The following is a 23291-nucleotide window of genomic DNA, read 5'->3' as shown; positions in this document are numbered from 1 at the left end:
TGCTCAGCTGCTGGGTGCAGACCACACAGAAACATTGATGCCCTTGGCACCGCGTGCTGAGGCTGTGCTGCTCGAAGGGAGCACCTTCCCTTCTCTCTCTCAAAGGGAGGTGGAAATAGCAGCTGGAGGCTGCAGGGATAGATGTAGGTCTCAAACAGGGCAGAGCAAAAGAGCCACAGGCCCCTGCAACAGGCCAGGGCTGAACTCCTCCTCCAAAGCTTGGGAGTGAAGAACAAACAAGTGCAGCAGCAGCAGCTGTAAGGCAGGCTGGGCCATCTTTTGGGGGACTTTTTTTGTCCATTTAAAAACAAAATCATATTTAGTAACTGACCCCTTGCTGCATCTGAGTGGCAGCATTACAGCATTATACCACTGTCACACAGAAACAGATCTGCAGGAAAAAAAAAAAAAGATCTAAAGCAACTACTGTATCAAAAAATAGAAACACTATTGCCATTTTTTTGCTATTTTAAAATATTATACTCCTATCTTGAATGGCCATGCTCTGCTGCCCTTTCAGCCCTTGGGTTCCTAAGGGTCTTATTTCCTCCAGACGACAAAGATCTTCCCAACCCTTCTGGGAGACAGTGCAGGTAGACAAATACAATTTGCATTTTAATTGAGTTTCAGCATCCTGCCACCATTGGAAGTAATTTGTAAAACTTTTGCTTGTTTGTTTCATTATTGTTTACTGTATTTCATGCTTAAAATATGGTCTGAACAACTTAGCCATCAAGTATGTTTTTGAATTAATGTTTTTCACAAGGGCAAGCCTTGAACTAGGTATTGAACTTAGGTTAGTAAGAAAATAATTTTTAGTATACGTGTGGAACACCCCCTGTTTAGTTAGTGTTGAATATATAACATTACCTAAGTTACCTGCCATTTCTTTTTCATGTAATTATGTACATTTTGGCTTACGCCTATAGTCTTGTATATCTGTAGCTGCAGATACATAAAAGGTCAATCCGACATATAAAATCACTGTATTAAAATCATATAGTCTAGCCAGAGAGTAAGAAAATACTGTATTTTGTTGTTAGCCAGCATAATTCACAATAAAATTCAGAAAATATTTATAAAAATTATTATCCCAAGAACTGGCCTTCTGCTTTCATGACATCCCATTTGGATTGAAGATAATTATGTAGAATGGATTTCTATTTATCAGTCCTATAGTAATAAGGAACAAAATTAAGCTTTTAAAAAAAATGTTAAGATCCCAGAGAATTTTAGCAAGATAACCATGGGTGAAGTGATGCTGAAGCTTAACTTAGCAACCTAAAAGGTAGTGCAGTAGCCTAGTGATAATTTAACTCCGCATGGTCTGATGTTTGCAGGATTTATGCCATGTTTTGTTATTCTATGGGAACTTGACCACTCTAGTGATAATTCCATCATGTTCTGGTCTCACTAATGATATAAAGTCTTCAGCCAGGTTAAGGGGTGCTCTAAATGAAGGTAACTTCAGGGGCCTTCAGTTTCAAGATGCAGAAGCAGTAGGGTGTTGCTTTTTGCTGCTGCTACCTTCACACCTGGGAGGTTTCAGGTTTTGTGAGGCTGATAAAAAAAAAAATTTCAAAAATTTGCCACATGATGGCACCAAAAAAAAAAAAGCAGAGATGATCCTGGGGACAGCTGCAGGGCAGGCTGCAGTCAGCAGCTCAGCTGAGCTGCACAGTGATGTGCAAAGACCTGCTTGTGCAAATGATGATGGCATCAGTGGCACTCACAAAGTACCAATATACCCACCCTGTAGTAGTATCCATAACCTTTGTTAATCTTCATTTCAAATCTGCGATTCATACTGGACCCAGACCCCAGACCTTCCTTCTTTTTTGTTGATTTTAATGCTCCAGATAGAGAACTTCCCAGGTTTCTTGGTACCCCATAAGTCTATAGGTGTGAAACTTCTCGAGGCACGGTGCCTGACCCTTTTTCCCATCTCCCCTCCCCTCTTTCCACAGAGGATAAGTACAGCGAGCGGAGATGGCAGGCATTACTGCTACCCACACTTTACATGTGCAGTGGACACAGAAAACATCCGCAGAGTGTTCAACGACTGTCGAGACATCATTCAAAGGATGCATCTCCGCCAGTACGAACTCTTGTGAGGGGGATCACCGTGGAACCTGTGGTTTTAAATTCTTTGCTTCTTACTCTTTCTCTTGATACTACCCCACACAGGGTGGAAGAATATATTATAGAAATGTCAGCCTCCTCACTTTGTTTACTTTAATTATTTAACCTTAAAGCTGATTTGAAGCAAGTTTGGGTTGTTTTTTTGTTTTTCCTTCATGCTTTTTGGGACTATTTTTGTGCTTTATTTTGACATGCCACTTCTTCATCATTCCACTAAGCCCTTCGGCTACCTCTGTTTCCTTAGGTTTGGGGTTTTTTTTAAAACTGAACATGACCTGCTACTTTTTTTCCAGCAGGTTAACATCAGTTCAGAATGGTATGTCAGCAGGATGACACTAAAGTCGTACCTATCCTTCTGTGTGGGTTTCCTTTTCAACATGACATTGAAGAGTACTTGATGGGTGAAAAAAAAAAATTAATGCACTTTGTATCAGGTTATTAAATACTGTTGAGGAAGTAGACACACAATGTAGCAGCACCACAATATTTATTACTCTGTCACAGTTTTTAGCATTTCTGAGTTGCAGGTCAACTGATAAAGTGACCTCCTCTTTTAAGCCCTTACTGGCACAGGAAGTAGAGTAGATAATGAGAGGAACAGTGAAGACAAAGCAATTTTTCTGGGGTTTTGGAGCTAAGTGTCTCTGCACACCTCAGGCATTTGAATCACAGCTACTTTTCAGCCTGTTGCATCTAGGCAGAAAATTTACCACCCTCACTTACGTTATTTGTGCTGTCCACAAATGATCCTTTTAGTTCAGATCATTCTTGGACAACAGTCCTCTCCCTATATATATTTTTTTTGTTTGTTTTACTGCTGGTTTATTATATTGTACAGACTGTAAAATGTAATATTATTTTGTACAACTTTATTGAAGAAAAATACTTGTAGAAGATCTTTGTGCCTTGATTATGGCTGTACCTGTAAAATGAGCTAAGATGTAAGTATGTTTTTGATTGCGCTGTACAGCTTGATGTCAACCTTACCTGCAGCAGTGACTGGAGGTAAGAACTTTATCTGTAGAGTTTAGGGATTTTTTTCTGGTTTATATAAAAATGCTCTTTAGTATAAAAATTATAAATTATGCAAATTAACCACTTACCTTTCCAAGTAAGGTATTACAGTCACCGGATGTTGCAGCAAACATGCCTTTCTCTTTTGAAGTCTCAGCTTTAAAACATTGGAATTCATTCAAGTGTCCAAATTGCAACCTGGTGTTGTTTTATTGGGAACCAAGGAATTTATTATTTTTTTTCCTTTATATTTAGAAAAAGATGTTTGGTAATTCTTTGGTCATTCATAGAACTTCACAATTGCACAGACCGATTGTGAATGTGTAAAGCACCATTATCTAGAGCTCTTCAATCTTTGTACCAACAGCGGCTTTCATTGTGCAAGTAAATAGCAAGAAAGAAGAAAAAAAAAAACACAAACAAAAAAAAACCACACAAAAAAAAGGTGTATAAACCCTTGTGTCTGGCCTAAGAGAATTACAAGATGACATTTTTATTTCTCTTTTAATAAAGAGACACATTAGAAAATGGTTTTATTTTAAATATTGTAGAATCAAAATGTGTGAATATTTCTCAAACTTGAATAATTTATGCAAATGACATTCTCAAAACAAGTTGTGGTACAGTACAATATATAAAAAGCAAGAATTGCTGTAGCAATAAGGCATGTCCTTTTTAGTAACTATAACACTGCTTTATATTTTATACATAGGTGTTTTATGTCTGTGACTATATACTTTTCCTGTGTCCAAGATAACCTGTACAAATGTCTAAAATTACAGTTGCAATAACAGAAACCTAGAGAAGTGTTAGACTATATTACTTTACAGAGTGTTTTACCACACTTCAGACCATTTCCCCCACTTCATTTTAAATTTAGGGAGAGATTAAGAGCTAACACATCTTGGCATACAGATCAGCAGGATTGATTAACTTTTTACTATAGGCATCGTTATTAGTTCTAAGCCCCAGTGAGTCATCTTTTTAAATTCAGAATACAAATTGAGAACTTGTTTCTATTTGATTGTAAACAATGCTATTTTAGATACTATAATATGACCATTTTCTCTTCCCAGGCATGTGTATACTTTGGTATCTGTATGGTCAATTTAGTCATCAGCTATTTCCCAGAAAGTGAAAGGCTGGGTGGAATAAGGTAGTAGTGAACAAAATTCCCAAATGCAAAGACTCTCCCACTTCCCCTGCCAAAGAAAGTAACAGAGCAAATCTAGTCTTTCCTTATAAACTACCCCCAGCCCTCGAGTTCAGGTCAGGGCTCCCAGGCTCTGCAGGAATGTCAGCAGGAAATCTGGTCCTGGTGTGAAACACTCCCTCTGGTTTTTCTGGGGCAGGTGGGGAGAAGCAGTAGGTTTGTCACCTCTTCCCTCACAGGCAGCACAAGAAGGTGCTGAGCACAGATTTTACCTTCTCCCTGCTGGCATCTTGGTGGGGACCAGTGGCCCAGGACAGCAGTAAGTTAACAGATCTTGGTGGCCCTGCAGGAATCCAACACAAAGTGCATTCCTATCCCTGTCTGTCCCTAGAATGAGGGCCAAGGCATAGGGTAATGTTACTGCAGCTGTATTTGACCTTCCTTCTTGCAGAAGATCAGCAACTGGAGGGCCCCTCACCACACAGATCTCTGGGATGCAATAGGGCCCTCATTTTTTTTAAGCTCATCATAGCACATCTTTTTAAAAAGAACAACAGCTTGAGGTGTCACCCTAATTGGTTTTTTTTTTAAGCAGGTTTCAAGTGTGTATCAGCAAACTGGATCCACAAGCTTCTTCCCATTGTTGTCTAGAAGATGATAACTGCAAATTGTAGTCAGCTGACAATGTAACGTACCAGGAACTGGAAGCTTTCTTGTCCCAAACCACAGCCCCTTAACATAGGACATGCTAACAAGGTTACAGAACTCTGCATCTCTCAGTGCTGATGTATCTAGTTTCTGCCTGACCCTGACAAACAGACATCTGATGTGAGAAGGGCCATGCAGCAATAAAAACAGAGAAATCTTTCCAGTTTGCAGGACTGAGCCTCCACCAGGGTAAGACACTAGTGCAGATGAGTGATGAGGCTATACGATTTACATAATGTACAGTTACACTTTTAATATACATATTTGATACAAAAATATAGCAGGAAAAGGACTCATTTGATTGTAGAATACAGTATTTTTGTACAGCATGAATCATTCATTTCATTTAATTATTTATCCTGTAGTAGTCATATCAGCTGTATAGGACTTCTATGGTATGTGTAAATGCAACCTGCCTTCAGACTAGCAATCAAATTAGGTCATTTGCTGGCATGAATATAGTCTGATGTTTGACTGTTCTCAGCTTTGGTATTTCAGTGACTGAATGCAGATGTCTGGCTCTTCATACTGCTTTATGCTTACTGATTAAACGCTGAGCAAAATAAAATGGTGGAGTGAGAAGCTGAAAATGAGCTAGTATCAGGATTACAAGCAGAGCACCTGCTGCACAGTATATAGTAAAGACTCTGCTCTCATATGGAAGGAAGCATTTTTGGAGGGAGAAGTCAGTTGGTGTTATGCTGCCCTGGAAAAGAAATGAAGATTGTCACTTTGCTGTTACAGTGGGTTTTGAATCAGGAGTAAACACTCCGACTGTCAGAGCTCTGGTTTCTAACCTCTGTCTTGGGTGGCAATTATTTGGGCCAGTTTCCTAGTATCAGTGCCTTCTCCAGGGGGCTGAAGAGTCCATACCTTCCTCAGTGCTGGGCACTAACTGGAATATACATCAGGCCAACATTAGCCCAGAAGCCAATCTTCCCTATCTCTGTTCCATCTAGCGCAGAGAGCTGGGTTCCTCATCTGATCTGCCTTCAAGAGAAGCCTTTACTTTAGCTGCTGTAAATCCACCTGGAAGGAGCCTTCCCAGGCTAAAGATAGGTTTGGTGAATGTGCCCCTTCCTCCCCTCACACTCTCCTCCTACCCAGTACATGCTGCAAAAAGCACATTGGCTAATCCAAATATCAAACAACAAAGAACTTCATTGGGTTTTTGGCTCAACTTCACAGTTCAAATTAAAGTTTATAATGGGCTGAGGAGGAGTTACAATGGTCGTGACAGTGGTGCCACTCTAATTAGCCAACCTCTTGTGTTGCAGTGAAGATGCACTGTCTGGCATGTGCAGAGAGCACGTGTAGTTTGAAGGCAGCTACTCTCAGGAATATGGAATAAACAGAACTACTTTCAACAAAAAATAGTAACAGTTGAATTAAGTTATTTTAAAAGTTGGGGGGTTATTGGTGTATTAAGCGGCCTAAACTCAACAGCAGTAAAAATACATGAAAGATTTGTCCCCCAGGTCACAGACTTCTCCATAAACAGATTGTAGCTTTTGCTTCTTACTCCACGTTTCTAGAAGTTCTGTTTTATTTCTGAACTGGGGAACGAACTGATGTACCTCTAAGGCTCTACTGAGCACTGGAACTCCCTGTGAGAACATAACCAACACCATGCTGTGTAAAATGTGGATTGGGAACTAGGAGGCAGAGTGGTGGCATGGGACTAACGTTTTGACTGTGTGAAGTGGTTAATGCACAAGTTTAAAAACCACCATCACCAGGCAAGAGAGTTTGAGGTGGATATGGTCTTGTTTTCCTAGCCAGTAAATCAAGAAAGCCAAACTAGTCTTTCTACTGGTTCGGTGCACAATACTGATTACTTTTACAAGTCACTAGTTTACAATGCACCCCCTTTATAAGAAAATGTTAAGACGCTTGTACCCAGACACTAGTTAGATCTTTCAGAGCATTGCTTTGTACTGCAGGCAACACGTGGCTCCCCCAGATGTACTTCATAAAGTGCATGCAGTGAACTGAGGGGGATGGGTGGGTAGGCCATTGGTTTTTATTTTTCGTTTTTACAGGTAGAATCAGTTTTAAAATACAGCTGACTGCCATGTTGATTTATTTATGAAAGTTATCTGACAAAAATTAAAAAAAAAAAAAAGGAAAAAATTAAAACTTACCATGATGAAACTAGGGTTGTTTCTGTTCCTCCAACTGAATGATGGGACGCTGATTTCTGGAATTTTCCCCGCGTGCAGCACTTCACAAGCACTGTGTGTGTGCCCACTGAGAATCAGGCGGGGATGGAACCACCATATCAGCTACAAGATGGTAAAGCACAAAAATTAAGTCATAACTAAGAAGAAATTGAGCCTAAGACCCTTTTTGTTTTTCTTCTGACAGAATGAAATTATGGGAATTTTCATATTCTCACAAAGTGTTTTGTGTCAACTTCTGTTATCCAATAAGACATGTGTTGATACTGTGATATTAATCATACCCATTTGGCCCTCATCCTGAAAGCTGGAAATTTTTTTGCTATACAGATGATAAAAACAAAGGCCATAGCATGCTGGTGATATCCCAAACAGAAAAATCTTGGGTTAGTAAAGCAATGGTGGTTTCTTGTCCAAGGGAGAAACTTGTTCTGCTGACTGAAGACATTTGTGAACATGGAAACAAATACTGCCCAGTAGATTTTCTGGGAATAGTTTCTTGTAGCTACTACTTCAGCAAAAGCAGTGCTTTCGAAGTATTGGGAAATGGTGGCTTCCTACTACATTTGTCAATAATCTACACGATACATAAAGTAGAAAATGTGAAACAGGAGGTAACAGCACTGCAGTGAACTTAAGAGCACTGGGACTCATGGTCTGTACCTGGGAAGCCCAGCAGAATCAAAGCCATGATGGGGGGATGATCTTCAGAGAAGCAGCTCTAACAAGCAGCCTCTCAAAGGCCTCATTAAAGCAGAAGCAGCTGCAGTCTGTTTGTCTCCACCAACATCCTTTCCAAAAATTTTTAATCTATGTATAGCTACACTTACACACCCCCTCCCACCCACCTGTAGTCAAGTTCCTAATATAGCAAACCTTTTGTGATGCTTCCTGAGACAGTACATCATACTTTTCTTTAAATGGGATGTTCTTCTCCTCTGGAGGAGCAGAATCTTCTCCGCTGCATTCAGCATCACTTTTCCGATAGAGAGGGTAATGCTGGGAGAGGAGACAGAGCAAGGATCCCTTGTTAATGATCCAGCCTTTCTGGAACAGTAACAAATGCACTAAAAACATGTCAACATGTTGCCTCACCCCACCTCTAACGCACCTGTAAAAGGATGGGTTCTGAAGCTGGAAGCTTTTCCACATCACTGCATCTTTTGTTGGAACGATTCGATTTCTGTGAATAAAATCAATCCATACTTACTGTCTTTACCTATGGGCACCATAGGGGTGGGGAAGGGAATTAAACAATAGCCAGGTTTTAGGGGGTTGGGGTATTTTTTGTTGTTTTGGGTTGTGGTTTTTTTTTTGCAAAAAGCAGTATCAGTTCAGAGTACGGTGTTTAAATACTGTCCACTGTATAAACAAAATTTTAAGAGTCTCTGCTGTGGATAGATGGGGAAATGCCTTAATTTCCCTCTCTGCACATGCTGGAAATACAGCTGCACTCTTCCTGAACGCAGAAAGCAACTGCAGAATCTCACTGCACAAACAAGGCCAAAGAGATTTAGGGCAGCCCAGGAGAGACAGCAGTTAAGAGTCTAGCAATTTTTCCACTGGGAGCTGGTTTCCTGATTGACTGCCAGCCCAGTCAATCATGCTGCCTACCCTGAGTCCAGTCAGTCTATGAAAAAAGGGAAGAGGAACGAAACACAAGCAGCAATTGGATTTGATAAAAAATACTACAATTAAGACATTACTAGGCTATCAAGATAGGACTCCAATAAAATCAGAAAACTAAAAGAACAGGCTAGCTTGAAAGATATAAAGCAGAACAGTAAGCATAAATATAAATGCAGGGATTATTACTATCTGAAGTCAAAGGGAGGGTAACAGAATTGCAGTTCCTTGGAACAGAGGAAATGACACCCTCTGTTGGCAGCACTGACAAGGAAGTTAACACCACTAACACACAGCGACACAGTTCATCGTTAAGTAAAAGTGATAAGAGGCAAATGAGAAGAAAGATTTGCTAACAAGTTGCAGGATGAATTGGAAGCAGATTTTTTTTCAGCAGAGCGTTAGTTTCAGCCTGACTATCGCTGCCGTGCCAGTATTCCCACTGCAGCAGCCAAATTTCTGCCTATCATCAGATCTTTACTAAACCCTTACCTGCTGGGAGCAATTCAGTTTGTGAGAGAGAGCCACAAGCTTGGCTTCTGAGGAGCTGCAGACAGCACAGCCATCACCCTCCATGGCCACGCTGTTCACCACGACAAAGCTGGAAATTGCCAGGGAGCAGGCAAAGAGAAAAAAAAAAATAAAAATGGGGAGGACAGGAGAGCATTTGCTCTTCATGCACATCTGAGATAAACTTTTTTTTTACAAAATGCAACTGTTTCAAAGTTGGACACAGCTCAACAAAACAGCAGAATGTAACCGCTTCCACACTCAGGTGCTGTAAATTCTCCTTTGAGTATCCACACTGTAACTGTTTTGTAACCTGGCAGGCGGCTTTGTAATGAGATGGTCACTAGGTTGCACACTCTTATGTTATGCTTCATGTTTACACTTCAAGATATTTCTTTTTTTACATTATAACATACTGAAGTGGTATTCCAGTGGAATGTTTAAGGCATCATTTTAGACATTTGATTTCTTCAGAACAACTGAAAAGCAAAATGGCACTGCATGTGGCTGCCTCCCCTGAACCAACCTGGTTTCACACTTTGTGGACTCTCACACAGAAAACAGAATTTTATTTGTAATAGAAGATTTCCCTGTAGATCTCAAATCAGCTTTCAACTTCTGCCACAAGATTCATACCTGTTTAGTCACTTACTCAGGAAGCAAGAGATGCATTCCCAGTTCAATTCAGTGTTTTTTTTACAGGCATAAATGATCTGAATGTCTCCACTTAATAGAGATACAGGTAAAAACAACAACAAAAAGTAATTATCTTTTGTCAAATCGAGCTGCTTTTATACCACAGATTTGTTACAAAATAGTTTATCTGGGAACATTTTCTTAATAATGCAGCATGTTTTGGTTAATGAACATGATACTAGACATAAAGGCTGAAGCTGCATTCAAGAATTGTGCTGTGCTGTTTTACCAAAGGGGATGTGGAGATACTCCTTAATAACTGTGTTTTAAAACAGATGAAATACATACCTGGAGAATCCCACATATGCATGATAAAAAATAGCATTATACTGAGCATTGATGAAGCTGATGTATCTTCCTAAAAAAGGCACATAATTTCTAGACCTGTTCAGAATATTTTAATGTTTGCTTGATTAAGGGAACCAGTGTTAATCTGTGCATTTTGAAATGTACATTTGCATGAGTTCCTGACATGCCAAATGCAAGGTGGCAATAGGTCCTCCCCTCATATGTCTGAGGCTTAAAGACAAACGCCTTTCTACACACCCACTGTCGCTGTCCCTCAGCAGGTTCCTGCGTGCTCTCTCCAAGTGACAACCAAGGCACACGGCAGAGGACTGCAGCCACAGACACACAACCAGGGGAACAAGCTCTGGAACAAGGTCTGCTCTAAGCCAAACCAGCTTCTGCGTTATTACCCCACCCTGTGGAAAAACTGTGGACAAGCAACTGCCATGTTCCCAGACTCCTCAAACGAGAGTTAATTAAGCTCTGCAGACTACAGATGTTATTAAAATTCATGAAACTCTTAACTTGTAAGCACAGAGGAGGTTTGTTTGCATTTCTTTACTGAATCCTATTATTCTGTTCTGTTTACAGCCATGGGTCATTACCAGCTGCAAGGAAGTAAAACAGCAAACCAGAGAATTTGATTCTGGCTCCACAGTACTTTTCCATTTAAAAGGAAATTGTTACAATTTACCTAGCTCTAAGTACAGCTTCCAGTCCATATCAAACAACCGGCTGTACAATGTGTTTCCTGTTTATCATAAGTTGATACAAAGTAAAAAAAAAAAAAAAAAAACAAAACAAAAAAAAAAAACACAAAACCAAAACAAACCACACACACCACAAAACCACCTCTCAGCATTCCCGTATTATTTCATTAGAGATTCCAGTTCTCAGTTCTCAGCACTCTGCTCGCTCAGTAATCACTACTTTAAATATTGGGGTGGGAAATACATATACTCACTTTATTCCTCTTCGAGTTATTAGCTTTCCTGAAGTAAAGTTGAAAACCTTTTCAAACCGATTTACCTTGTAAGCAGTCATCCTGTGTCACAGAGAAAAATACAGCTGAGGTGAGAAACTGACACTGTAAATCATGTGACACAGTTCCTTGACAGTCTGCAGACCATTCGTGCAGCTCACTGCTCCATTATCTGGAGCACATACTCACTGGCACTGCACTCCTTCCACCGATGAGACTTACTCATAATGAAATCCAATGTCATGATTCCCAACAATCACCACCAGCTCAGTAGAAACTGGATACTTAAACATTTTCCGAAATCTCCTGACATCATCTGCCCATGCCTGCATGAAAAAAATAAAGGGAGAAATGAAGGCTTTTCAACAGTATTGAAGGGGGCCACCAGTATAGAATACAGAAGCACACACACACTCAGTGAGATGTTTACATTTTATAGGTATGTTATGACGGGGAGTGCCAAGATGCTACCAAAACCAAAAGATAATCACACTTCAAAACTCCTAGCTAAAACACCAGAAATTCTACCAGTAGGACAACTACAGTAATATCAAACAAAGCCTTGCATACCTAGTCTGCTTTCTTCTGCCATGCATTTCCTTCAAGAAATCCTCACTTTTTTTAATAAGGCAGCTGTTGATGTCATACCTGAGGTAAGCTCCATTTTCCTTCATCAAAGACATCTCCCAGAATAAAAACAATATCTGGCTGCAGTAACCATAAGGCAGTTTGGAAAGATCTCTCCATTTGCCATTCCCTGAAAGGAAAATGCATACCCAGCCATCACTGCCTGACTTCTGGATCCTCAACTCTGAAAACACAAACACAGCCTGGCAGGCACAGGAAGATGGCTCCTATACACACTGAAGCACTACTGTGAAATTCAAATTAAATACTCAGAAATCAGGTATAAGCACAGTAGATGCATCTTACCTGGTGGATATTTATACATCAATACAATCATGACCAACTCTGGCAAGAAGTAATACCAGGGGGTTGTGGGTTTTTTTCATTAAACAGCAATTAATTAGAACAGTGAATAATCATTCACTGCACTTTTTACTATGTTACTGTTTCTGCAGCAAAAACTTGCAATGTTCATTTCATGGTAGAATTCATACTTCCAGCATTCTGCTTCTTTTTGAGGTTTGTTTTTCTGGTGTTTTTTTTTGGACTAACAGAAACAACATGGCTTTGTAGCCACAAGATTGGATTATCTTTGTGTTTAAATGTGATTTATTATCTAGGGCAGATCCAGACAGGCAAGTCAGAGGCACTATACACACTTCTAACCAGTACAATATTGGTTTTAAACATCTGAGGGTGGTGAGACACAGGGAAGTTGTCAAAGCCCCATCCCTGGAAATGTTCAAGGCCAGGTTGGATGGGGCTGTGGCAACCTGATCTAGTGGGAGATGTCCCCGCCCGTGGCAGGGGGGTTGGAACTAGATGATCTTTAAGGTCCCTTCCAACTCAAACCATTCTATGATTCTGTGATCTGTTTCATTAGCTCATACTAAAAACTCTGAAACCAGGATAGAGATTATCCAAAAAACGAATTGTTACCTTCTTAGTTTATCCAGCCAATGTCCTTTGATTTCACCAAGTAGGTGAGTATCAGCTAAAATCATGGCCTTTAGGACTGAAGTTGAAGTCTCTTTTTCATCCATGTGAGCTCCACCTTTCACTTCTGGCCATTGACATTGAAAAATTGCCACATAATAAATTAAAAATTCACAAAATACTAACACCAAGCTGACAAAACATGCAAGTTTCAGCAGGAAACAGAGCCTCTTTTTCAAAGGAAGACTCTTTGCAGTGGTCAAGCTAGAACCCAGCATTGCAGCATCAGCGTAAGTCTCTTTTCCAGTGGTTCATTTCTCTCTCAGGTGAAGGTGGTGGGGGCTGGTCAAAGGGCCACATTGGGCTTCTTAACAGTACAAAATCCCTGCGGAGAAAATACAAAATTAAATATTCATTAATCCAACATTCTCTTTTAAGATCTACCAGGTAAGGCCTATACTGTTATTTTCTTGTCACCCTGAAAGATTTGGAAATATGTAACTGATCTAAAAAACAAAGATGGTCTTTCCTTCAGATACACTTCTATAACCCACACAGGCAGCCGTGCTGCTGAGCCTAGGACAGTGCTTTCTCTTTCCAGGACCAAGGCAACTAGAATGGTTAGGGTTGGAAGGCACATTAAAGATCATCAGGTTTCAACCTACCTGACTTGAGCAGGGACACTTCACCCTAGACCAGGCTGCACAAACCTCATCCAGCCTGGTCTCAAACACCTCCAGGGAGGAGACTTCCACAACCTCCCTAGACAACCTATTCCAGCACTTTACTACCCTCATGGTGTAGAATTTCTTCCTGATGTCTAATGTAAATCTACCCTCTTTCAGTTTAAAACTGTTGCCCGTTGTCCTATCACTGCCCTCTTTGGTGAAAGAATCCTCCCCAGCTTTCCTGTACCTTCAGGTACTGGAAGGCCACTATAAGGTCTCCCCAGAGCCTTCGCTTCTCCAGGCTGAACAGCCCCAACTCCCTCAGCCTGTCTTCATAGCAGAGGTGCTCCAGCCCTTTGATCATCTTGGTGGCCCTTCTCTGGACCCTCTCCGACAGGTCTGTATCTTTCTTGTGCTGAGGGCTCCAGACCTGTACACAGTATTCCAGTGGGGTCTGACCAGAGCAGAGCAGAGGGGCAGAATCACCTCCCTGGCCCTGCTGGCCACACTTCTTTTGATGCAGCCCAGGATGCAGTTGGCTCTCTGGGCTCCAGCGCACACTGGTGGCTCATGTTGAGCTTCTCATCTACTGCCACCCCCAAGTCCTTCTCTCCAGCCATTCTTGCCCCAGCCTGTATTTGTGCCTGGGGTTGCACCAACCCAGCTGCAGGACCCTGCACTTGGCCTCACTGAATTTCATGAGGTTGGCATTGGCCCACCACTCCAGCCTGTCAAGGTCCCACTGGTTGGCATCCCTTCCCTCTAGGGTGTCAACCACACCACACAGCTTGGTATCGTCATCAAACTTGCTGAGGACACACTCAGTCCCACTATCCATGTCCCCAACAAAGATGTTAAACAGCACTGGTCCCAGTACTGACCCCTGAGGAACACCACTTGTCACTTGTTTCCACTTGGACACTGAACCATTGACCACAACTCTCTGGGTGCAGCCATCCAGCCAATCTCTTATCCACTGAGTGGTCCATCTGTCAAATCCACATCTTGTCAGTTTGGAGACCTAGATGCCATGTGGGACAGAGTCAAAATCCTTGCAGAAAACCAGGTAGATGACATCAGTTGCTTTGCCACCATCCACCATCTCTGTAGCCTTGTCATAGAAGGCCAGCAGATCAGTCAGGCATGATTTGCCCTCAGTGAAGCCATGTTGGCTGTCACCATTCACCTCCTCATTTTCATGTCCTTCAGCAGATTTTCCAGAAGGATGTTCCATGATCTTACCAGGCACAGAGGTGAGACTGACCGGCCTGTAGTTCCCTGGGTCTCCCTTTTTTCCCTTTTTAAAAACGGGCTATGTGACCTTTTTTCCAATTGGCAGGAACCTCACCAGACCACCATGACGTCTCAAAGATGATGGACAGAGGCTTAGCAACTACATCCACCAGCTCTCTCAGGACCTGTGGATGGACCCCATCAGGTCCCATAGACCTGTGCACCTTCAGGTTCTTTAGATGGTCACAAACCTGTTCTTCTCCTACAGTGGGGGGTGCTTCTTTTTCCCAGCCCCTGCTTTCACCTTCTGTGGCCTTTGTGATGAGGCTGGAGCACTTGCCAGAGAAGACTGATGCAAGAAGTCAATGAGAACCTCAGCCTTCTCAATATCCTGTGTAGCTAGGTCACCATTTTTTTAAGACTATATTTCAAGTCACCATAGCAGGGCACTGGGAAACGTTTTCAGATAGCAATAATCACTCCTGGGATTAACCTCACTGGCTACAATACTGCTATTGCACAAAACTAGTTTAAAGTCAGCCAGGTCTTGTTGTATGCTGTGGTTTCAGGGGTTTTTTTTAACCATACAGTAAAAAACACTGTGAGTAGGGGTCAAAGATATGTAAAGACAAAGTTTAGCTGTAAAAAAAAAAAAAAGAAAAAAAAAGAGGAATAGAAGGGAATTCCATTAGGATCCATATCATCCTGACCACTGCAATGCCAATTGCAATCACTTTCTGGCACAAGTCACATAACAAGACAACACCAAATCAGTGCAATGATCACCTTTAATACAGCACATTGTAATAATCTCTCAGAACCAAAGGCAATTTACTATGCCAAAACAACTTTGCTGAAGCTTTCCAGGAACACAGGCATGAATACATGACTAGTTAGCTAATGCTGCTTCATTTCTACCAAGGGGAAACAGAGAAACATCAAAGCCTCAGAAACAGAAACTGCTCTACAGGCTGAAGAGAAATGTGGGAAAATGAGCCTAAGCTGATAAACTTGCTGTATTTACTGACTTATTCCACCTTGAACAGTTTGTAACCCAAACAGGGAACTTGCCAGTTTTGAAACTACTGTTTTATTTTATACCATTTTAAAGGCTAATCCCAAGCAAATGTCTCCACCTGATTAGCAACAACTGTAAAAGGGATCACTGGTTGTTTCACTTGTTTACAGGTATTTAACAAATTCTTTATTCCTGGCATCCAGTTCTGTTATTTCCGCAGTCCTTGGCAGAAACACTTTTCCAGTGCACCTGCCCACAAGAAACAAGTATCCCATCTGAGAGCACAGGGATACAAGCCTTACTTTCAAAGAAAGTCACTCTGGTTCCACATGCAACCTCCCAGGGTTTAAGTCTGAAGAGTACTGCACATCTCTTCTGTGGGAAAGACCCTTTTTTAAAAAGTAAACATGCTGCATGGTCACAGTAAAAGGGACTGCAGGAGAGCCATTGCTCATGAACAAACTTCTAGAGAAATCCACCAAGAAAATCACGTCCCTACATGGGAACAGGATTGCAGTTTTGCTTTCTATGATAGAAAAACTCTAATATAGGTCTAATATCCAGGATGTTAGCCATTACAGAACCCAGCACTCAGTGACTGGCAGCCAATGTTCACATGCCCTGACTAATTCTGACTAGAACTGTACATACCAGCACTTTTGTATATTTAGACCCTAAACACTAAGAACACTAGGAGAAAATTACAGAAGCACACAAAGTTAGTGGAGCTCTTCCCAAATCCTGGTCTCAAGTTACATGTAGAACACAGAACAAAACTCAGACTGGTTTACCCTTATGCCCCAGCCCATTTGACAGATGTCTCACAGAAATAAAAAACTGACATGTTATCATCTTAGTTTTCCAATCAAAGCCTCTAATTATAATAAGAGAGGCTATTAAGCCACTTATTTTCAAACACGAGCTTCCCATATCATCACTACAAAGTAGTTATTCAAGTCAAAGAAACAATAATCTGCATCATGTAACATTTCCAATATGCATTATTTAACATTAGCATGACTAATACTTAATTGTGTGCAATTCAGTTCTATCTAAACTTAGTTTAGCAGAAGAAAGCCACTGGCCAGACGTCACAATTTCACAATACAGAGGAACTACACACAAAGGCTGATGAATTTGTTTAATATTAATCTCATCTGCATTTTAACTAGCTATAAAAATCAACAAGAACTTGTTTGTACATCTCACAGCAAAGCAAGATTAAAGCAGAAATGTCTGTTCGACAGACACAGCAAGAAGGACAAAAGATCGGTAAATTCTTAACTAAGCACACAAATTCATATAGTCTTATCTTGCACAAACTGAACCTAGCCCAGAATTTTGAAGTAGACTTTGGTAGTTCTAGGTAGTCCCCTCTTCCAACAAATATAGTACTAATTTGAATAGAAAATGTTAGGAAGTAACTTAACTTGCACTAGGCACGTAAAAAAAACCCACCAACCTATAAAACAAAAACAAACCATGACTCTTCTTACACACAACCTACTCAAAGCTTGAAACAAAACAAGTCATTTTGCTGTAATATCTATGCATTCTCTGGAAGTTTTTCCTTACATTACTTTTCACACACCACACTTCTTCATGAGCTGTCTGAACAGCTAAAGAGCTGCAGCAAGAAGCCAGTGTCGCAGATCAGTGAGGGGAAAAATAAAAATAAAAATCAGATCTTCAGAAGCAAAATGGTCCCACCAAATGCCAAAAAAAAAAAAAAAGAGATAAAAAAAATCAAAGCCTGCAATTAGTAGAAAAGAAAAATATCTTCAAGGCAAAACTGCCATTTTCAAAAGTCACAAGCAGCAACTGACACAATCGAAACCACAGAGCCTGTCATTTCTACACACATTCCATGTCCTGGGATTCCTGCTGCTAGCTGTGACTGTTTCAGGAGTTACGCCGCAGATGTGGAAGATATCAGAGGTCTCCCATCTGCACCCTACACTTCTAGCTTTACCGAGAGTGAAAGAAAACAGAAAAGAAAAAAACCAACCAACCAAACCGCAGAAAGTCAGTGATGCAGCAAGAGCTAAAAGACAACAACTCCTGGCTGACAGAAATCCCTGCCTACCTCGCTCTGCCACCTGCCAGCCCATGGCTGCTCACATCCCAGCTGAGCTGTTTGCTCAGGACCGTAGCTGCGCATCAATGTGTGCCCAAGTTGAAGCAGTTTCACTGGAAGCTCAGCACATGCAGGAACAATCCCAACCTCACATAAGGGCACTCAAGGAGCAGAGACCCACGTCCTCTCACACGTGACAGCAGGGTCTAGAGCAGCGCTGCCAGGCTGCGCACAGGCTGCAAGATGGAGCTGTGGCTCAGCACAGTGTGTGACACACTGCAACTGCTCCTCCTCGCCTGGCTGACTATTAAGATTAGACTAGAACCTGGTTTCTTACTGGAGCTCAAGGATCTCAGTTTTCCATTTTCAATTTTTTGGGCAGAGAACATACTCTGCAATAGAAAACTCTGACCTTCAGTAGCTGGCAAATGGCAAAATTCTTCTAGTCACAATTTTGTATTCAGTCAGCGTCCATGTTCTCTAGGCAGGGAAGAAATAACCTTGAATTCTTCCTCATATGCATCTTTTGAGAACCATTCTGCACTACATTTAAAAATCATCCTGTGGACAATTACTGGTTCATTTAATAATGTCACCAAAGTTTAAAAATGCTAGTGTGACCTTCCACCATAAAACTGTAGGAAAAAAAATGCTCAAGTGACTAACTCTCAGGGAAAAAAAAAAAGTTTGATGCTTTCCTTCTCCAGCATGGTTTATTTTTCTTACTAACAAATGTTAGATACATTTCTGGACTTAGAATACTTCCATCACACATGTTATTCTTCCAATCTTCATCCATCAAGTTTACTGGCAACACAAACTTTTAATATTTCTCTTTCCCTTTCCCATCTCTATGCACAACATCATCCAGGTTTAATTTGTAAGTGAGCCAAGATCAAAACAAGGGAAACCTGACACAATGGTCTAAAGCCAGACCAAGAAGCAAGTACTTACAGAGCTTCACCCTCTCTCTTACTTAGTGAATATGTAACTGAAGACCTCCTAAGTTTTGAGGCCAATTTATTTATTCATTTACAGCTACATAAAACTGTCCTAACAAGCAAAGTGGGCTACAAGAGTACTAATCCTAGCCCTATGCCTAATGAGCATGCAAGTATTTTTATTAAGCTAAAGAAGCTACATTGGGTTATAAATCAGCTTAGTATCTCTAACCTTATGATGAAGCTTTTCCATGACTCTCCCACGGCAGCGGCAAAGGTTCAGATTTACAGCTTTCAGATAAAGGTAGTTCTATAGTGTAACAACATTCAACTTTTGTGAAATGCAGTTAAAAACCAGTTCAGGTTCAAATCTCACAAGGTTTCCCTTCTGAAAGGTACACTTGCAACTGGGATTTGTCTCTTACCACTACCAGCTCTCTCTCTGAAGCAACGTGACATTTCTACCTTCTGAACTGTGACTCTCTGTACCTGTTCCCTTTCAGCACCTCAAATACCAGAGCTCTTCAAATACCTCACTCTGCAAACAAGAGCTCCTGATGAATTTGTGCTTTGATACTTCAAGATATACTGCAACTCCCCGACCCATCTTCCTGAACACACTCTTTTCAATTGGAAGCCCTAAATCCTTCCTTCATCCACTAATTTTAACTCATTGTTGTGATTAAAGAAAACTCCTAGCAGAGATTTAACATTTTTCTTTAAAAAAAAAAAACAAAAACAACCCTTTGTAATATTTTAATGACAGAACTGATTTCTGCCTACTTTGGCATACCCTTAGGGCTGAAATCCATAAAGATTGGCAGACCAACAGATCTACTTTGATTTCATAGAGATAACAGAAAATGACAAATTGGGAAATTACTCAAATTAAAACACAAATATTTTCTCATATTCCCACAAACACTCCTCCAATTAGTGTATTTTACAAGTGTGAAAGACAGGTTTTCAAACTTTGTTGAAGTCATACAGACCAGGTTTATTTAAAAGCCATATAAGCAAAAAATCAAAGGCACAAAATACAAAACCATTTCAGAGCAGCTTGTCATACTGAGATCATACTGTTGTATCCATAATACTATCAAAATGTGGTACTACACAAGCCATGTTAGATTTAAATGTTGCAGTAAGTACAAAAAAATTGTGGAAAATCTACTTGCCATTTCATTACTCAGTAGTTATAAATGTGCTGTAAAGGGAAGTCCACACATTACACTTATTTGCTTCAAGCACTTCTCATACTGATTATTCAGTTTCACAGATTCCTGTACAGCCTGCTTGAGATCTTCTATCTCTTCAAAAAAATCCTAGAAAAACCCAAAAACATTCACCTTAAAGTTGCTTTCAAAGATATTCTCAGGAAGAGCTAGTCAACATCTTAGTTGTTCCCATGTTCAATGACACTATTTTTAGTGATACATGGTTGAGTTATGCAAACACAGCTACAATGAACTACAATCACTACAACCTTATGTTTTAAAACTTTGCCCTGAATACACAAAGCAAGAAGAATTGAAGTTATGTGAAGAACATGAAATACAAACAAATAATAGAGAAGATTAATTGAGAGGGGGATAAATGTCGATTTATCAGAAAGCTACAAAATTTAGTCCAAAATGACAAGGGAATAATGTCAAACTCATCTGTGCAAAAAAAGATATATGTGATGAAGCCAGCTAGTAGCAGGTAACATACCATGAACTTTGAAGGTCTGAAAGTTGAAAGAATATAAAAAAGGGACAACAAGCAAGGAGAGAGATAACGAGGATAAACTAAGAAGGATGATGTCAGTATCTGAAGAAGACAATATTCAATAGTTTAAGATAAAAAAATGAATGCCACATTTAGATCTAGAAAGAGCACATTTTTAGACCTTAACTGCTTTGAAAATTGCTAGTATCCTTTCAGAATTTTAAGCGTAACTACATTTTGTTAATATCATATTTCAAAATAGAATCTATCATTTATGACTGCATTCTGTGAAGCAAAGTTTGATTTTCATATTCAAACCCATAAGATTTATGATATATGAAACTTGACAGAGCCTAAAACGGATAACACTACTCAACAGGTCCATCTGGCTCAGATTAAAGCAATTCACAACAAAGGAGGGAAAGAAAAAGAGCAACATGTAAGGCTACACAGAATGTAAAGGGACAGTCCAATAAGAAAGCCATAAAAACCAAGTCTGTTGACCATATTTAATGTGGCTTCACTTTCTCATATTGATCCTTTCATATTTATACTATCCCAGAATGCTTAACTTCACAATTAGCTCTAGATGTATCTAATTCAACTAGGAGATAAATTCAGCTTCACAGATACAAACTTCATTTATTGAAAATACTGATGGCCCATAGCTTAAGTGGAACCATGTTTTGTTCAGCTGCTGCAGCTCAAGTCTATTAAGCAATTCTGATCTTTTGTAAGTGAAGTCAGAAGTTTTTGGGAAATAGAAGGACAGCAAGCAGAGTATTTCACCAACCCTCGAAAGTCCCATCTACCAGAATAACACTGTACCTACCTACTTGTATCCATCTATATTATACATGCTCTCCTGCATATTCTGACTCTTTTTCTCTTAATTAACACCTATATATATTTTAAATAACAATTACTTAAAATTACCTAAAAAGGGTCACTGATAAAAAAAACATTGCCTCAGATTAATATTACCTTCTGAAAGATGAAACTTTCAGCCATAAGTTGTCCCTAACTCCCAAGGACAGGGACCTGGAACTCACCCTGACTCAATGTTCTACAAGTTTCACATCTGATGAACTATCCCCATGTTTTACTGTTACCCCTATAATGAAAAGTAGCATAATATTATTTAGCTTTTGGTAGAGGATGGTAAGATAAGAAAACAAATGCTCAAAAAAATATCCAATGTAGGACATGAAGAATAAGCTAAAAACAATTTAAACAACTTTGTTGATGAAAATGAAATCTTAGGTGAGGACACTGAACTCAGTCCCGTAGAGCTAGATAAGGTACAATCATCTTTTCACATCACCTGAAGAATTACCAGATTTTCACACTTTCCACACCTATCAATCTAATCACAAAACCTTCAAAGCCCTCCCTCCCTTCTGCCCTCCCTAATCTTAAAGAGTTATCACAAGCAGAACTTTGACAACATTTAAGTTCAAGAGAAAGTTTTCCTCTCATTGACATCATGAAGTGACAGAAATTACCATTCAAAAAAATATGTTTATTATCTCTGCAAACATCCATTGGAATTATGACTGTTGCCAGCAGTTACAATCTTAATGCCATAACAACATGAGACAGGTAATTTCTCATGAAGGAAGCCAAATTGTCTAAATATTAAAAAAAAATAATTAAAAAAACCCACAAAACACCACCACAAACACCAGAAGATTCAGCAGTTTAAAACAAAACCAAACTGAGAAATTCCATTATTGCTCTTCCTTAGCCAAGTTGTACTGAAGGACATTGTTTCAAGGAGTCATTAATTTCCATTCCTTTTTCAGAATGCTACAAATTGATTTTTTACATATTCTGCTAGATAACAGCATATGTTCAGCCTACAGATTTCAGTTCAGGCAGAAAAATTACTTTTTTTTTTTAATCACCTATTCTTAAACTTGCACTAAAATAAATTACCTTGTCTAATCCAGCTAATTCATTTTTCAGCACTCTCCTTTCTGCAGACAACTTTTCATTTTCTTTCTTCAGCTTTTTAATCTCCTTCAACAACAGCTCTACATTCAAATACAAAATATAGACTTCAACCATTACAGTCAACCTCCCCCTCATATGAATCATATTACAGCTAAAGACCTGTTTACATTTTGTGATATTAGAAAATTAAGGTTCAGCTTTTTGAAGTACCTTTTTATAAAGTGTTTTATTCTTAAGAATCAACCCAGCACACTCCCAGGTACTATGAAATGTAACAAGACCTGTCAATTGGATCATCTCAATATACCAGATTCTTAGCATGTGGGATTATTTTGTCTTTAAAGTCCAAAAAACATCTGTCACATGCCTTGATTACCTTTATCTGACTTGGGAGGGGCCACATTAACCCTTAGGTGACAGCACATTTCCTGAAAATTATGCCTACATTATAGGATCTCTTCGATGTCTTTTTAGAGGGTTGAAGTGGAACAGGATTGCACTTAGCTTGTGCATCTACTTATGTGAGGAAGAATATGCTCAAACCAGTATTTTCTGGGTTTGTCTCACATTTTAAGGCTCAAACACGTTATTTTGTGTAACAGAGTCTGAAAATCAAAGAATGGAGCCTCAAACATTATCACTAAGAGATCTGCATAGATAGAGCTTACTGGAATAAAAAATTAGTTCTACATACAGCCACGATCTCCTGCCCATGATAACACCAACACAACAATTTCAGTAGAAGAGGAAGCAGCAAACACTTGTTTTTATCACAAACAAGTGCAGGGCTGGAACCATAGATAGGACATTGACTGTGAGATGCCCC

At 39.9% G+C, this 23291-nt stretch overlaps 2 protein-coding genes across 9 annotated transcripts in view; one reads left to right on the top strand and one right to left on the bottom strand.

Moving 5' to 3' along the window:
* Window positions 1–2224, top strand: part of GNAL (G protein subunit alpha L) — a 195355-nt gene extending 193131 nt beyond the window's left edge. For all 4 annotated transcript variants that reach the window (XM_051612826.1, XM_051612828.1, XM_051612829.1 and 1 more), the window contains one exon: window positions 1968–2224. In XM_051612826.1, the coding sequence (XP_051468786.1) occupies window positions 1968–2114 (147 nt within the window). In that variant the 3' untranslated portion in view covers window positions 2115–2224. The remainder of the gene's footprint in view (window positions 1–1967) is intronic.
* Window positions 2225–5250: 3026 nt separating this feature from the next.
* MPPE1 (metallophosphoesterase 1) overlaps window positions 5251–23291 on the bottom strand; it is a 31627-nt gene continuing 13586 nt past the window's right edge. For 4 of the 5 annotated variants that reach the window (XM_051612834.1, XM_051612832.1, XM_051612831.1 and 1 more), the window contains 9 exons: window positions 12866–13247; window positions 11948–12056; window positions 11522–11625; window positions 11282–11362; window positions 9316–9424; window positions 8309–8380; window positions 8074–8196; window positions 7162–7302; window positions 5251–5723 (listed from right to left, as the gene is read on the bottom strand). In XM_051612834.1, the coding sequence (XP_051468794.1) occupies window positions 5541–5723; window positions 7162–7302; window positions 8074–8196; window positions 8309–8380; window positions 9316–9424; window positions 11282–11362; window positions 11522–11625; window positions 11948–12056; window positions 12866–13140 (1197 nt within the window). In that variant the 5' untranslated portion in view covers window positions 13141–13247 and the 3' untranslated portion in view covers window positions 5251–5540. Of the gene's footprint in view, window positions 6625–7161; window positions 7303–8073; window positions 8197–8308; window positions 8381–9315; window positions 9425–11281; window positions 11363–11521; window positions 11626–11947; window positions 12057–12865; window positions 13248–23291 lie in introns of all 5 variants that reach the window. The other variant, XM_051612835.1, reaches the window with a different exon arrangement.

This window comes from Apus apus, chromosome 2 (genome assembly GCF_020740795.1).
Source record: "Apus apus isolate bApuApu2 chromosome 2, bApuApu2.pri.cur, whole genome shotgun sequence".
Taxonomy (NCBI): Eukaryota; Metazoa; Chordata; class Aves; order Apodiformes; family Apodidae; genus Apus; species Apus apus.
This window is presented reverse-complemented; position numbering and strand designations above follow the sequence as displayed.